The sequence below is a fragment of the Leucopleurus acutus genome, assembly GCF_964270905.1.
Source record: "Leucopleurus acutus genome assembly, chromosome: 1".
Taxonomy (NCBI): Eukaryota; Metazoa; Chordata; class Mammalia; order Artiodactyla; family Delphinidae; genus Leucopleurus; species Leucopleurus acutus.
Window position 1 is genome coordinate 91,332,981 of NC_139142.1, and position 12,170 is coordinate 91,345,150.

A 12,170-nucleotide genomic window follows, 5' to 3' on the forward strand; every position below is an offset into this window, starting at 1 on the left:
AGGGTTCAGGAGAGGCCAACTCCTCCGTGAATGCTGCAAAGCAGAACAAGGTAATCTTAAAAGTGGAAAATATTTAAACCCTGATTTCCAAACCAAATGAGTAAGACTTTCAGTACTGTTTTCTGAGAAACATACTTAAAATATTCAAAAGCTATTTTATTAAAGTATACATTGAATTATTTGATCAAATATATAAAGTGTATTATTTAAAGCCATTGTGCTAGTCTTGTGCAATTGAGATTAATATTTACACAGTAAATGTTTAAGAGGTAGATTATGTAATTTTTATTACTGATAAAGAATGTGTACTTCCAGTCAAAAGCCGTTGAGTACCTAAGTCTTAAAGCATCTTGTGACTCATTCTGCACATATCACTTGATTCTCAAGTATTAATTTGTGGGACTTCCAATTTCAGGTAGACATCCCCTGCCACGCTTCCTACCACCTAGTTAGTGAGCTCAAGGAATTTATGTCATTTTTAACACTAGCTTAAGAAAAAGAAAATTGAGAAAACTCATAATGTAAACTATGTAACGAATTGCAAAATCAAACAACTTTGCATTTTTCATAACATCATTCCATTTCTTTGTTGATGTACAGTTGAAAATTTATTTTAATTATCCTCAGTGTTATTTAAAATAGATGCATAAAAACTTAGTATTTTACTAAATAGTAGGAGATAGGCAAACATTTTAACAAAAATTAGATATTCAACACAGCATTAATGTTACTAATACAGTAAGCATGCAAACTTTTGACAACTTTATGGGATGATTAAAACTTCTAGATTACTTTAACTCCATAAACTCATAGGATAAATAATGTCCAAAAACCCAACTTTTATCCACTGATTTAAAAATGCCCTATTTCAGACTTAAAAAACAAACAAAAACAACCAACCTAATACCTCTGGATTATATCTGGATACTGTCTTCCACACAAAACCTAAGTCAAACATAGAAGTTACTGGTACACTGGCAATTCTTTCAATGACATATACCTGAGTAAGAAACAAATGATATTAATGGAAACTGGAAAAAAAAATTACTGTGATGGACTGGGGAGTAAATTTTGTACTCCCACAAGTATGTATACACACACACACACGCACACACGTGCCTACAAAAAATAGTACTTGCCAGCCATTAGTGTGGTTATTCTAACCGAGTTTACAATGTAAAATCCTGGCCAAGGAGAAACAAAGTTGGCCCCAAACAGTAAGATAAGTATTTAAGAAACAATTTTTTTCTTGCCTATCACAGGGTTTTAAGGTAGAGTTGGCATCTACCTTTGATGTCATAAGATGTGATGTCATAAGACTGGTTTTTAATTATTCCAGCAGGTTTAAAAATAACACATGACACTAAAGAAGTAAAAATTTAGAGAACCACACATTGGCTTCTTCTGGGACATTACCTAAGTTAAACAAATATTTTCAAGATTCAAAAGCAAACTGAGTGATACTAAATTTTAACTTTTTGAGGAATATTTAGAATTACTGACACAGTTGTTTTGTGGTGCCTACTATCAATAAACATAAATTCTCCAAACAGCATTACTATTTTAACTTGCCTTGAAATTCCTAAAGTTAAACCTTTCCAAATCTCTTCTAGTGATTCAAAGTGAAGTACACACAATTTTTCAACCACTGCTTAACCCATGCCATTAAGGGCACACACTAGCTAGAAGATACGTAGTAAAATTTAATAATCTTGAGTTAAACAGAGCCTGATATACTTACATTTAGAAAGTTAAGACTCTCTGGTATGTCTACATTAAGAAAGTTCTTATAAATTATTCCTATTTATAATTGTATCAAAACAAATACAGGATACTGCTTGGAGAGGAGGAGGGGGAGGGGGGAAGAAAACCTAATACAAAGACAACAAAAACAAGTAAAACTCCAAAAAAAAAAAAGGAAGGGAAACTCCTTGGGCTTCAAGCTCTGGGACCTGACAGCCAGGCTCTTGTTCTAAGTCCCTGGATAGTATTAACACTTTGAAACAAAATAGTTAAAAGTCAATTCCTTAAAATGTTCTATGTCGATTGTATCTCAAAACAAAAACAAAACAAAAAAAACCCAAAAGCCAATTCCTTCTTTATTTTTTGTTACATATGTCAGTTCAAAATGATGTTTATCTCCTTCGAAATGTTATAAATCCTATATAAAAGATGAATAAATCCCATATAAAGAATGAAACTGCTAGCTTTACTAGAGATTTGCATGCTCAAGTTTTGCTTTAATGACCTAAATCAAATGAAAACTTCTCAGGTTTATTTAAAGCAGTACTAAAATACTATTATTTTTAAAAAGCAGGCTTGGTAAATAAATGTTTAGAGTATCTCTGAGTCCCTTAAATAATGTAAGAGGGAAACACTAGGCAAATACCTTTTTATCCTTGAGTAAACTGGTGTTCTATACCAGCATAATCTGCTTCATATGCTAACTGGACACCTTCACTCCCAAGCACAACCCGAAAGAAAAGTGTACTTACCTGAGTTTACTGAAGAATTATAAAGACTACTGATTAAAAAAGAAAATCCCTTTAAAAATTTTTACTATCATGGATATATTAAATATAAAGAGCAGCTGTTTCTCAGTCAGAGACAAACTGGTATCTAATTATAAGGTAATAAAAAAATACTACACTGCCCACAGTGTAGCCCATTTAAAACAGGCTTCACTAAAACTATACCCTCATGTGAAATCAGATCCTTAGTAGTCTTGAAGGCTACACTACCAACCTTTAGTTAGAAGGGACTCCTGTAACGAAAGCAATTCTTAGTACACACATACACATCTCATCTCAACTTAAAGAACAAAAAAAGTTATGTTACATAAGATGTGGGGAAAAATATTTACTCAACAGCTTAAAAATTAGTGTAAGAGCTAGAATGAGTAATGGAAATCCAGTTCTTGCAACAGATAGTATCTATTTGTGGCAGCCAAAGATTACTGTGAAGTGAGTTTATCCAGGTTTAGGGTAAAAAGAAATATGGTGTAAACTACTTGTTACTACAGTTTTCACAAAAGAGGGCAAGATTTAACGAGTAATATAAATGCCAAGAATTTGCCAATCATTTTTTAACTTTTCTTAAATTTAGTTATATTTTGATAAGCAATCTCTAAGAGTTCACCTCTAAAAGGTTTGATGCAAAAAACACAGAAAATGTTCAAAGGGGGGAAAAAAAAACCTAAATATTTTTAAGTTCACCAGGCTGTTAGGATTTATAAAAAATCTGTGTTCAAGAACAAATGTGGCAAATGACTTTAAAAATAGAACAAACCCATATCTAGGGACTATTAAACAAAGCCTATGCGATACATACAATTACAACAAATTGAAGATTATGGTATAAGTTTGGATGTTGTTAGACACTAAGCCTAGCTTCTCAAAAAATAACAAGTGCATGCTTTCCCTAGAAACTGGAAGGTGCACTACTGCACGCAGCAAAGATACCACAGGAGAACTGGGCATGTTGAGTTGGAGAGTAAGAGTTAAATCATGTCATTCAAATCCCTTGAATTCTAATTCCATCAATTCAAATATAAGCAAAACCTTTTTCCAGTTATATCACATGCATACATAGTTGAATATAGGCACAGAAACTTGTCATTTTTATTTGGGTAACAAGAGTCTCTAAATTATGTTGAAAAATAAATCCTAATTATTACTACTCCTGTAAAAAAAAAATTAGCACATTTTTCACAAATGATTTATGCAGAAGAGAAAAAAATACACATAATTTTATAATATCTTAAACTTTTTTATTCCCTACCAGAGACATTAATTTTGTCTTTCATTTTCTTTCAGTTTTCTACATTTTCAAGTTGCACCTGTATTTAATACTGCTTTAATCTGCTAAAGACATTAACTGATTGCTCTCCTATATCTAAGGATTATATAGTTTTAGTATAAATATATATCACATATTTTCGTAAAATTTTGACAAAACCAAATAAGCCTGCCTTGTTTTTAAGTCCATGCTCCTTCCACTGTTTATAAAATCTGATTTAATGATCAAAAATTCTTGGTTGTCATTCTTCAGTTACAACAGTCTTCCTTCTGAACTACCACTCACTTCTTTTTACAAAATAACAAGCAATAGAAAAACCAAACAAATTATCTTAATCTTAGTTCTTCCTTTCGACTCTATAAAATAATGTGAACTTTGTTTTCTTAAATGAAACGAATACATCCAAAACTCAATACATTCAAATGAGCTGTGTCTCCTTTAAGGTAGTCACCTTGGAAGGCCACAGTTCATTCTCCTAACTATGCTACCACTGCTCAAAATACCTTTAAAACTCTTTTGCGATTGCCTTCAAAGACAGTTGCATACTTCCTACTATTACCTCATAGATTGATTTAATTTTTGGAAACAGTCAAAAGACATTTGGTGCCCAAAAATGGTAACTATAAAACAATCAAGTTGGGTAATACTTTTTTTTTTTTAACAATATGCAATCATAAAGTTAATAGTGTGTGTGACTTAAATTAGCTCTGAATGCAATTGTAAAAGAGCAAAACCCAAAAGGTTTTGAGCAACGGTAGATTGCTGGAATTAGGAAACAATTTTCCAGCATGATCACGATGCAGGGTAACATTCATTTAGCTGTCTATATTCTGGCGTATTTGTTTAAAGTGAACATTCTGAGAGTTAGAATCGTTTAAAAAGGAGTATCATTCTTAAAAAAAAAAAGGATTTTATTCCTTTAAAGTATCACTTTCAAAGTTAAGTACTATGCAAATGTTTTGTTAGAAACTAATTCTCCTTAAAAACTTGAAAGCAAATAACTGACTTATTTGCTCCCAGGCTTTTTAACATTAACTGAAGAAAAATAATTTGACATTTCTAAGGTACTAAAAAACAAAACAAAACCCCACATGTAATAAAAACGCATCAAGAACCAAACTACAATTTCTGAGCTGCACTGTTTATTTTGCTGCTTGAAACCTAAGTGACAGTATGCCACTATAATTATGGGGTTTCATCTAAACCTTTACTACACTGCAGGTACAGAAATATATGGACACATTTTTGGAGAACTGACATTTTGCAAAATGCAGCAAACATTTTAATTTATACATGAGAAAAGGAAGTGTTCAAAAGGGTATGCATTTCAAGTTATTGCAGGTTATTTGTGAGAGAATTTCTGCAGGTAAAACATGTTTAAATTTAACCAACAGTAGCGTGTCAGTGTATTTAAAATCATGACAAAAATCTTCTCTCTGGTCATGTTGCCCATGACAAATTACTATGATGTTGTATGTTTTAGGGCAAGATGTCAATACAGCATAAATCCCACGGCATTTTGGTTTTCTTCTGGAGATTAAAGCTGTTTTTCTTGGGATAAATGCAGCAGCAAAACACAAACCAGTTGATCAAAAAAAGCACTTCTGCCATAACTCCAATAATTTTCGGGACACATCAACCGACAGTAGTTTTGCCATTCCCAGTTCTTTTAAGGGTTACATCTCTGCACTTAAGTATGTCTGTAAAAGCTTGTTCTCTGTTAAGCCAGTTTACTGACTACAGCCTGGTTGAGAGAATTTAGTTGGTTGGTCCATTTATCTAGTGCAGTATATCGGGCACCACCCCTCTTCTGATGATCCAATTCAAGGAGTTGGTTGACTTGATCAATTCGGCCATGAATAGTGCTGGAAATAAATAAATAAAAGAAGACATGTCTACAAACCATTTTCACTAAACATATCTTCTGGACTTCATACAATAGTCACAATATCAATAAATGCAAAAGAAAAAAGCTGCTGCCTACAGTGAATGGTTGAGTTCAGCATTAATTTAACATTCACTACCTTATTCAAACTTCAGACAGAAACCAGATTTCAGCTACCTTTCACCAATTTCATTGAAAGAACCAACAGGCATATACTTACCCAATTAATCAAGAGCAAATGTAATATGTGAAGCTTTAAATAACATACTGCATTTAAGAAAGATACAATTTCCAAACTATTATATATCATACCTTAAACTTTAAAAACAAAATAATACTATCCATTAAATAATTCTCTAGCTGTATATGGGTCATATACTGAAAGAGAAACCTTTTGAAAAGTCTTTTAGAACTTTTTCAAAGATCATGTGCTTAACATGATCATTCATTTATAAAAAGCCATCACACACATATATCTCTTTTAATAGAAAACCACAGCCAGAGAGTTTTATGAAAAATCAAGAATTCAACTGTTACCATTGCCATCATTATTCAAACTTATGTCCTAAACATTTTGTGGTACAAAATAGTCAAGTACTTACTTATCCAATATGCACTGCACCAGCAAGCTCTCCACATCAGCTACATCTATGTTTAACTCCTAAGACAAGAGACTCATTATAATTCTACCAATTAACTTTCTGAAAGACTTTATGATTTCATATAATTATTCTTAAATATTTTAAATTCATTTCTACCACTTAAAAAAGAAAATTTAAAGCAAATTTCATTATCTGTTCAAAATACTTCTGAGAACACAGGTCTGATGAAATCCAACTTGTTAACTTTAAAAGTATACCCCTGCTATAATTTTATTGTGGTTGGGCTTAGCCATACATTCATTATAATTTTAGCCACTTTCTCTCCTACAATTTTCTCTGAGGCTGAAGGAATCTTTAAAATGAAATATAATGATTCCTTATTTCTCTTTTCTTTTAACTCAATTTATGCCAGGAAAACAGAAAAATTCACACTAAAAGGAAAAACCTTAAGTTATGCTGTATTTTAAAAATGTAGTATTACAAAATGTTAACAAGAATCACTCTTTTAAATAGAAGATAGGTATACTGCATTTATAACTACAAATTATAAATATTAAAATCAATGAATAAAAGTACCTTAGAAATAAAAGGAATATGTATTCTTGTGTAAGGCTTAATTAATTTTATAAGCACTTGTGTTCTGATGTTTCGCAAAAGCTCTGAAAGAAAAAAGTTAAAATAACACATTTGTATTTACTAGTTTGTATAGCTTTATGAATCACTATGTACTTCTAAATTATATTAATTAACTATATCATTTATCTTCTCAAAATACATCTTTCTTCCTAACAAGAACATAAGGTATTTGTATCTAAAAACATCTGGGTTCAACAGATGCATAGTGTGATTAAAGGTTGTCTTTCACATAATGTTTTCTTGTTCCCACCTCCCTGATTTTGCTCACGTTGTGATACTACTTAAAATACCCTCTTGCCTTCTCAATAATACTTCACTGCTCATCATTTCCTCTACAGTTTCCTCTTTCAAGAAGCTCTAATTTGTACCCGCCAAGTTCCTTATTTTATGCTCTTTCAAAACCTAGAGTAGTACATTTTATACAATGATTTTACAATTGTCCCTAGTTCTTCATGTAAGTGTCCTTTAAAAAAAATAGATAGAAGTTCATGCACAAGACTTCTATATTTTTATATGCCCACAAAATATAGTATCGTTCTAAGTTCAAATAAGAACTTTAAAAATATCTGCTGAATGAAAGAGAAAGGAAGGTGAGGAACAAAAGAACATTACTTCTAATCTTTGGATTTTCTTAATGCATCTGGAATTCAAGTATTTGAATAAGTTGTCCCAAATAGTTATTAAAAACCCTCAAATAGCTCCATAACAGGTAGGAACACTGGAGGTATAAGCGGTTCCAGAACAAAGAGACGACTTTTATCTTTGTTAATCAGAACTTATTAAAAATCTCATACGTTTGTTGGCACAGTGTTAGCCTACCTTTTCAAAGTAAGTGCATCTCAGCATTATCAACAGCAGGCTGTTTTCAAAACTTTTGTTGTCAAAAATAAATCCTAAAAATTAACTTTGAACTTCAACATCAGTAATAAACATGCAACAATATCTAAATTAGAATAAGAAGGTAAAAGGGACAGCCACCTTAAATGAAATGGACATCATATAAGAAATTGATTACATTAATAAATGAAATTGGCTAGTGATTTCTTTAAAACAGCTTTATAATTTTAAGGAATATTCCATTGCATGACAGCATTTAGAAACATTTCTATATTTTGCAATAAACAGAAGAAAAACAGCTTAATTCCATGTAGCTCCATTAAGAAGTATTGTTTGACAGTAACAAAGAAAGTAACAATTTCAGCAGAAAGAATATACCTTCAATGTGTTCCCTTATGAAAGGATCATCCATGATGTTGCTGTGATTTGTTTTTAGAATCTTTTCAAATTCAGTGATGTCATTATTCTGATAGGCACTAAGAGAAAAAGAAAAGCATAAATTTTGTCAAACACGAAGAAGTCATATATTAAATCAGATAAACCAAAGAGCCTATTTCTCAATTTTTATATGCAAAAATCTAAATTATATTATAGTTTCTGTCATGGAAATTGGAATTAAACACACATGTATCCTTCTGAAAATAAAATGAATTTCCTTTTTAATGCTTTTGGTTTTATAAAGGAAAGATAAATTATATCTTCTGGGGTTATAATATTATATTTATACATAGCTAATTAAAATCTTCCCTAAATCTTGGTATTAAGAATTGACAACAGTTTAATAACTGTTTAATGCTTGATGCTTTTAACTTAAATTGTGCGTTTAATCCCTAAGAAACCAGGTTTCATGCATACTACTGTATGGAGTTTGGATATAAGACAGTATATCCTCCCTGAAGGTTATTCAGAAATGCAGCTTCCTAATTTTTATCTTCTAGAAAGGTACCAGCAACTGCCAAAACTTCTTAAAGGGAACATTTGATTCTCAATTCTCTCTAGCCTTAGAATTCCACTAAGCTATACAGCAGAAACATTGGTGGCAGATAATTAGTGCCAAATGGGATACACACACAAAGTAGAGAGTGATGGACACTGCTGCAGAAGGCCAAAGGCTGATTTACATTCATGATTCTCTGAGACGTCTACTATCTACTCTCGGAGGCACTATGGGGATTTTGCTAAAGGTGCTGAGAAGGAAGAAGCCAACCTTCTGGATATGGCACCACTGTCTGCTTTATATGTAAGACATATCATCAGCCATTCTGCACGCCCTCTGCTGTGCTTCCATCTGTTGGGTCGCAATGTAACTTCATGTTAGGGACAGGTGATTCAAGTGCTTCAACAGGAATTATTTTCCTCTAGTCTGCTGGCAACTGACTAGGAAGATAAAATTAGGAAGCATTACTTTTCTTACCTGCCCCAAATATATTATTGTAATATATAATACTATAGGAGGATATATTCAAATAGTGAAAACACTTGCACACACATATATTTTAACCAAAAGACATTCTTCCACTATTTAAGTGGCTTAAAAAAAAAATCTTACACAAAATGTGGGACACCACAGGCCACTTCTTTCAAAATTTATCATTAAAATAAGTTTTAGAGTTCCAATACAGAGGCTTCACTAGAGTAAATTGTAAGACATAATACACAAATATAGCCATTACTTTTTAAAGGTCTGATAAATCAGTACTTTAATCCATTTAATGCATTTAACCAATTTAATTTGAACAAAATATTAATGTCCAGGGCAAAACCTTCCCTCAGTATTTCTTTAAGAGTTTTAAAAGTTAAACTGTTGCTTAGCAATATAACTTAATAAACATTTTTTAAAAGTATTATGTAGCTAACCTCTAAACAAATAATCTCTTAATGTGGCCAAATGTAGGTAGAATAAACTATTTGAAATAAAGATGGAGAAGCCTCCTTTCATAACTAAAATCAACTTAATTCAACAAATATATATTAAGATAAACTAAAGAAGTAAACAATAAAAAAGAAACTGATTTTTTAATGTTGCAGTTTAGGTTTTTTTTTTTGCGGTACGCGGGCCTCTCACTATTGTGGCCTCTCCCGTTGCGGAGCACAGGCTCTGGACGCGCCGGCTCAGCGGCCATGGCTCACGGGCCCAGCCGCTCCGCGGCACGCGGGATCTTCCCGGACCGGGGCACGAACCCGTGTCCCCTGCATCGGCAGGCGGACTCTCAACCACTGCGCCACCAGGGAAGCCCAGTTTAGGTTTTTTATCCCCTAACCATTCGTAGTCCCCTTAAAATAAAATCTTTAGTTTTTACAGCTAAAATTAAGGTTTCAAACAAACAAAAAGCCTAGTAACTTGTAAAAGTCATAGCCAAATAAAAACAAAGTAAATGAGGACATTTTACACAGAAGCTTAAACAGTATTATGAAATAAGCTATTCTCTCCAAGTATATAAAATTTATATGTAGGTGACTCATAATTTATAGTCTAACAGTACTTTTTTAAATTAAAAAAAAGACTATTAAGACAATGCCTGGTCATCTAAATTACCTACAAGTATCTGAAAACAAACAAAAAAACACAACCTTGCCCCATGTCCCTAACTACATTCTTCCTGTCTTGGTACTCAGCCATACAATCTAAACAATGGACTTGAAACCTAGTAAGTTCCTCAGTTTTCTATAAAGAAAGCCCATTAAAGCCTAGGCTCCATCTATTCCTGGCCCAGAGGAAAACTTTTCTTGCTCATTGATTTCTTTTACAAAAACAGGTCTTTTCTAGGCTCTTTGCTTGGTTTCATTTTCTTTAATTTTGTTTAATATTAATTGATTATGGCAGGTTTTTTAGTCATTAGCTATAGTTAGTCATATCTTTCTCCACAAAAGGCAACAATAAATCCTTAGATTTCTTACCAGTATGACACCTCTGCTGCTCCTTACATCAGAAATTTAGCTGAGGCAAATTTATTTAAAGGGATTTTTAATCTTGTCAATTAAGAAAATATATAAGTAAAGAAACTGTCTTACTGAAAATTCTTGACTAATGTAGACCAATTCATAATTTCATTTTGGATTAAGGCAGGTAGAAACTGTAACATTGTGAAATTGTTCTCAAACCTCTACAGCTTTCTACTGAAAAACAGTGTGTGCACACACTCATACAGATAATGAATACTTATAAAATCTCGTGACTAACAGAAACAGTAAAATAAATGACTTCAAAAATTTCATCAACTTTGGTATACTTCAAGCCAAAATACAAGAGAGCAAACATTGAGTATTAACTGAATTCTGAAAAGTTCTCTCCTCTCTCCTATTTATTCACTGCTTTAAGGTAATTTACCTTAACTGAAATATTAAAGCTTACCTTACTAAATTTGTCATTGCTAGAATTTCTGGATCATTTTTGTAAGGTTTGGCCTAAACAGTTAAAAAAAAGAAGAAGAATTAATTGTGTATGTACAAAGAAAGAATACATTTATTTTCACAAGAGATAGCTGATAGAAATGAAGAATTAGAGCACAAACATACCTCCTGTGAGTCAAATGGATTTATTCCCGATTTCATTAGCATATTTGCTAAGACCAAATATTTTAAGCAAGTGGTTCGTCTTGGACTTCCCGATTCATCATAATTCTTGAAGGCTTCAAAAAAATCAGTGTGTGCCTTTTCAAATTCACCTTCTCTCAAGTGCATTTTACCACCACATTCTGTAAAGAATAAAACAGGAGAAAAAAGGACATTTTCAGTTCTGTAATAACAAGATTGAACACTTTATAAAAATCAAATGAAAACTATTTCAGTGCTTCCAGTCTTTTAATTCTATATCTTGAAGACTACTAGCTCCTGTAGTGTGTAAAGGGCACATACTTTAATTCTTAAAAGCAAGCTCTTCATTAAACATCAGCCAAACAAGCATTTGCAAATCTTTATTCTCAGTTGAAGTAGAAAGTAATTTTATCAAAACTGCAATGAGCTACCACCTCACACCAATCAGAATGGCCATCATTAAAAAGTCTACAAATAGCAAATGCTGGAGAGGGTGTGGAGGAAAGGGAAGAACCCTCCTACACTGTTGGTGGGAATGTTAAATTGGTGCAGTCACTATGGAAAACAGTATGGAGGTTCCTCAGAAAACTAAAAACAGAATTACCATATGATCCAGCATTCCCACTCCTGGGCATATATCCAGAGAAACTTATAATTCAAAAAGATACATGTATCCCTATGTTCACAGAGCTCACAGTAGCCAAGACATGGAAACAACTTAAATGTTCATCGACAGATGAATGGATACAGAAGATGTGGTACATATACACAATGGAATACTACCTGGCCATAAAAAAGAACGAAATAATGCCATTTGCAGCAACATGGATGCAACTAGAGATTATCATACTAAGTGAAGTAAGTCAGAAAGAGAAAGA

General features: G+C 32.4%; 1 protein-coding gene across 4 annotated transcripts in view; it reads right to left on the reverse strand.

Annotated features, from left to right (window-relative positions):
• Nucleotides 1–1,316: 1,316 nt before the first annotated feature.
• COPS2 (COP9 signalosome subunit 2) overlaps nucleotides 1,317–12,170 on the reverse strand; it is a 30,778-nt gene continuing 19,924 nt past the window's right edge. Inside the window, exons 7-12 of one of the 4 annotated variants that reach the window (XM_082859741.1) lie at nucleotides 11,275–11,453; nucleotides 11,111–11,163; nucleotides 8,137–8,234; nucleotides 6,862–6,944; nucleotides 6,286–6,344; nucleotides 1,317–5,663 (exon numbers count right to left, since the gene is read on the reverse strand). In XM_082859741.1, coding sequence (XP_082715867.1) covers nucleotides 5,519–5,663; nucleotides 6,286–6,344; nucleotides 6,862–6,944; nucleotides 8,137–8,234; nucleotides 11,111–11,163; nucleotides 11,275–11,453 — 617 coding nt within the window. In that variant the 3' untranslated portion in view covers nucleotides 1,317–5,518. The remainder of the gene's footprint in view (nucleotides 5,664–6,285; nucleotides 6,345–6,861; nucleotides 6,945–8,136; nucleotides 8,235–11,110; nucleotides 11,164–11,274; nucleotides 11,454–12,170) is intronic. The other 3 variants (XM_082859740.1, XM_082859742.1, XM_082859743.1) reach the window with 3 other exon arrangements.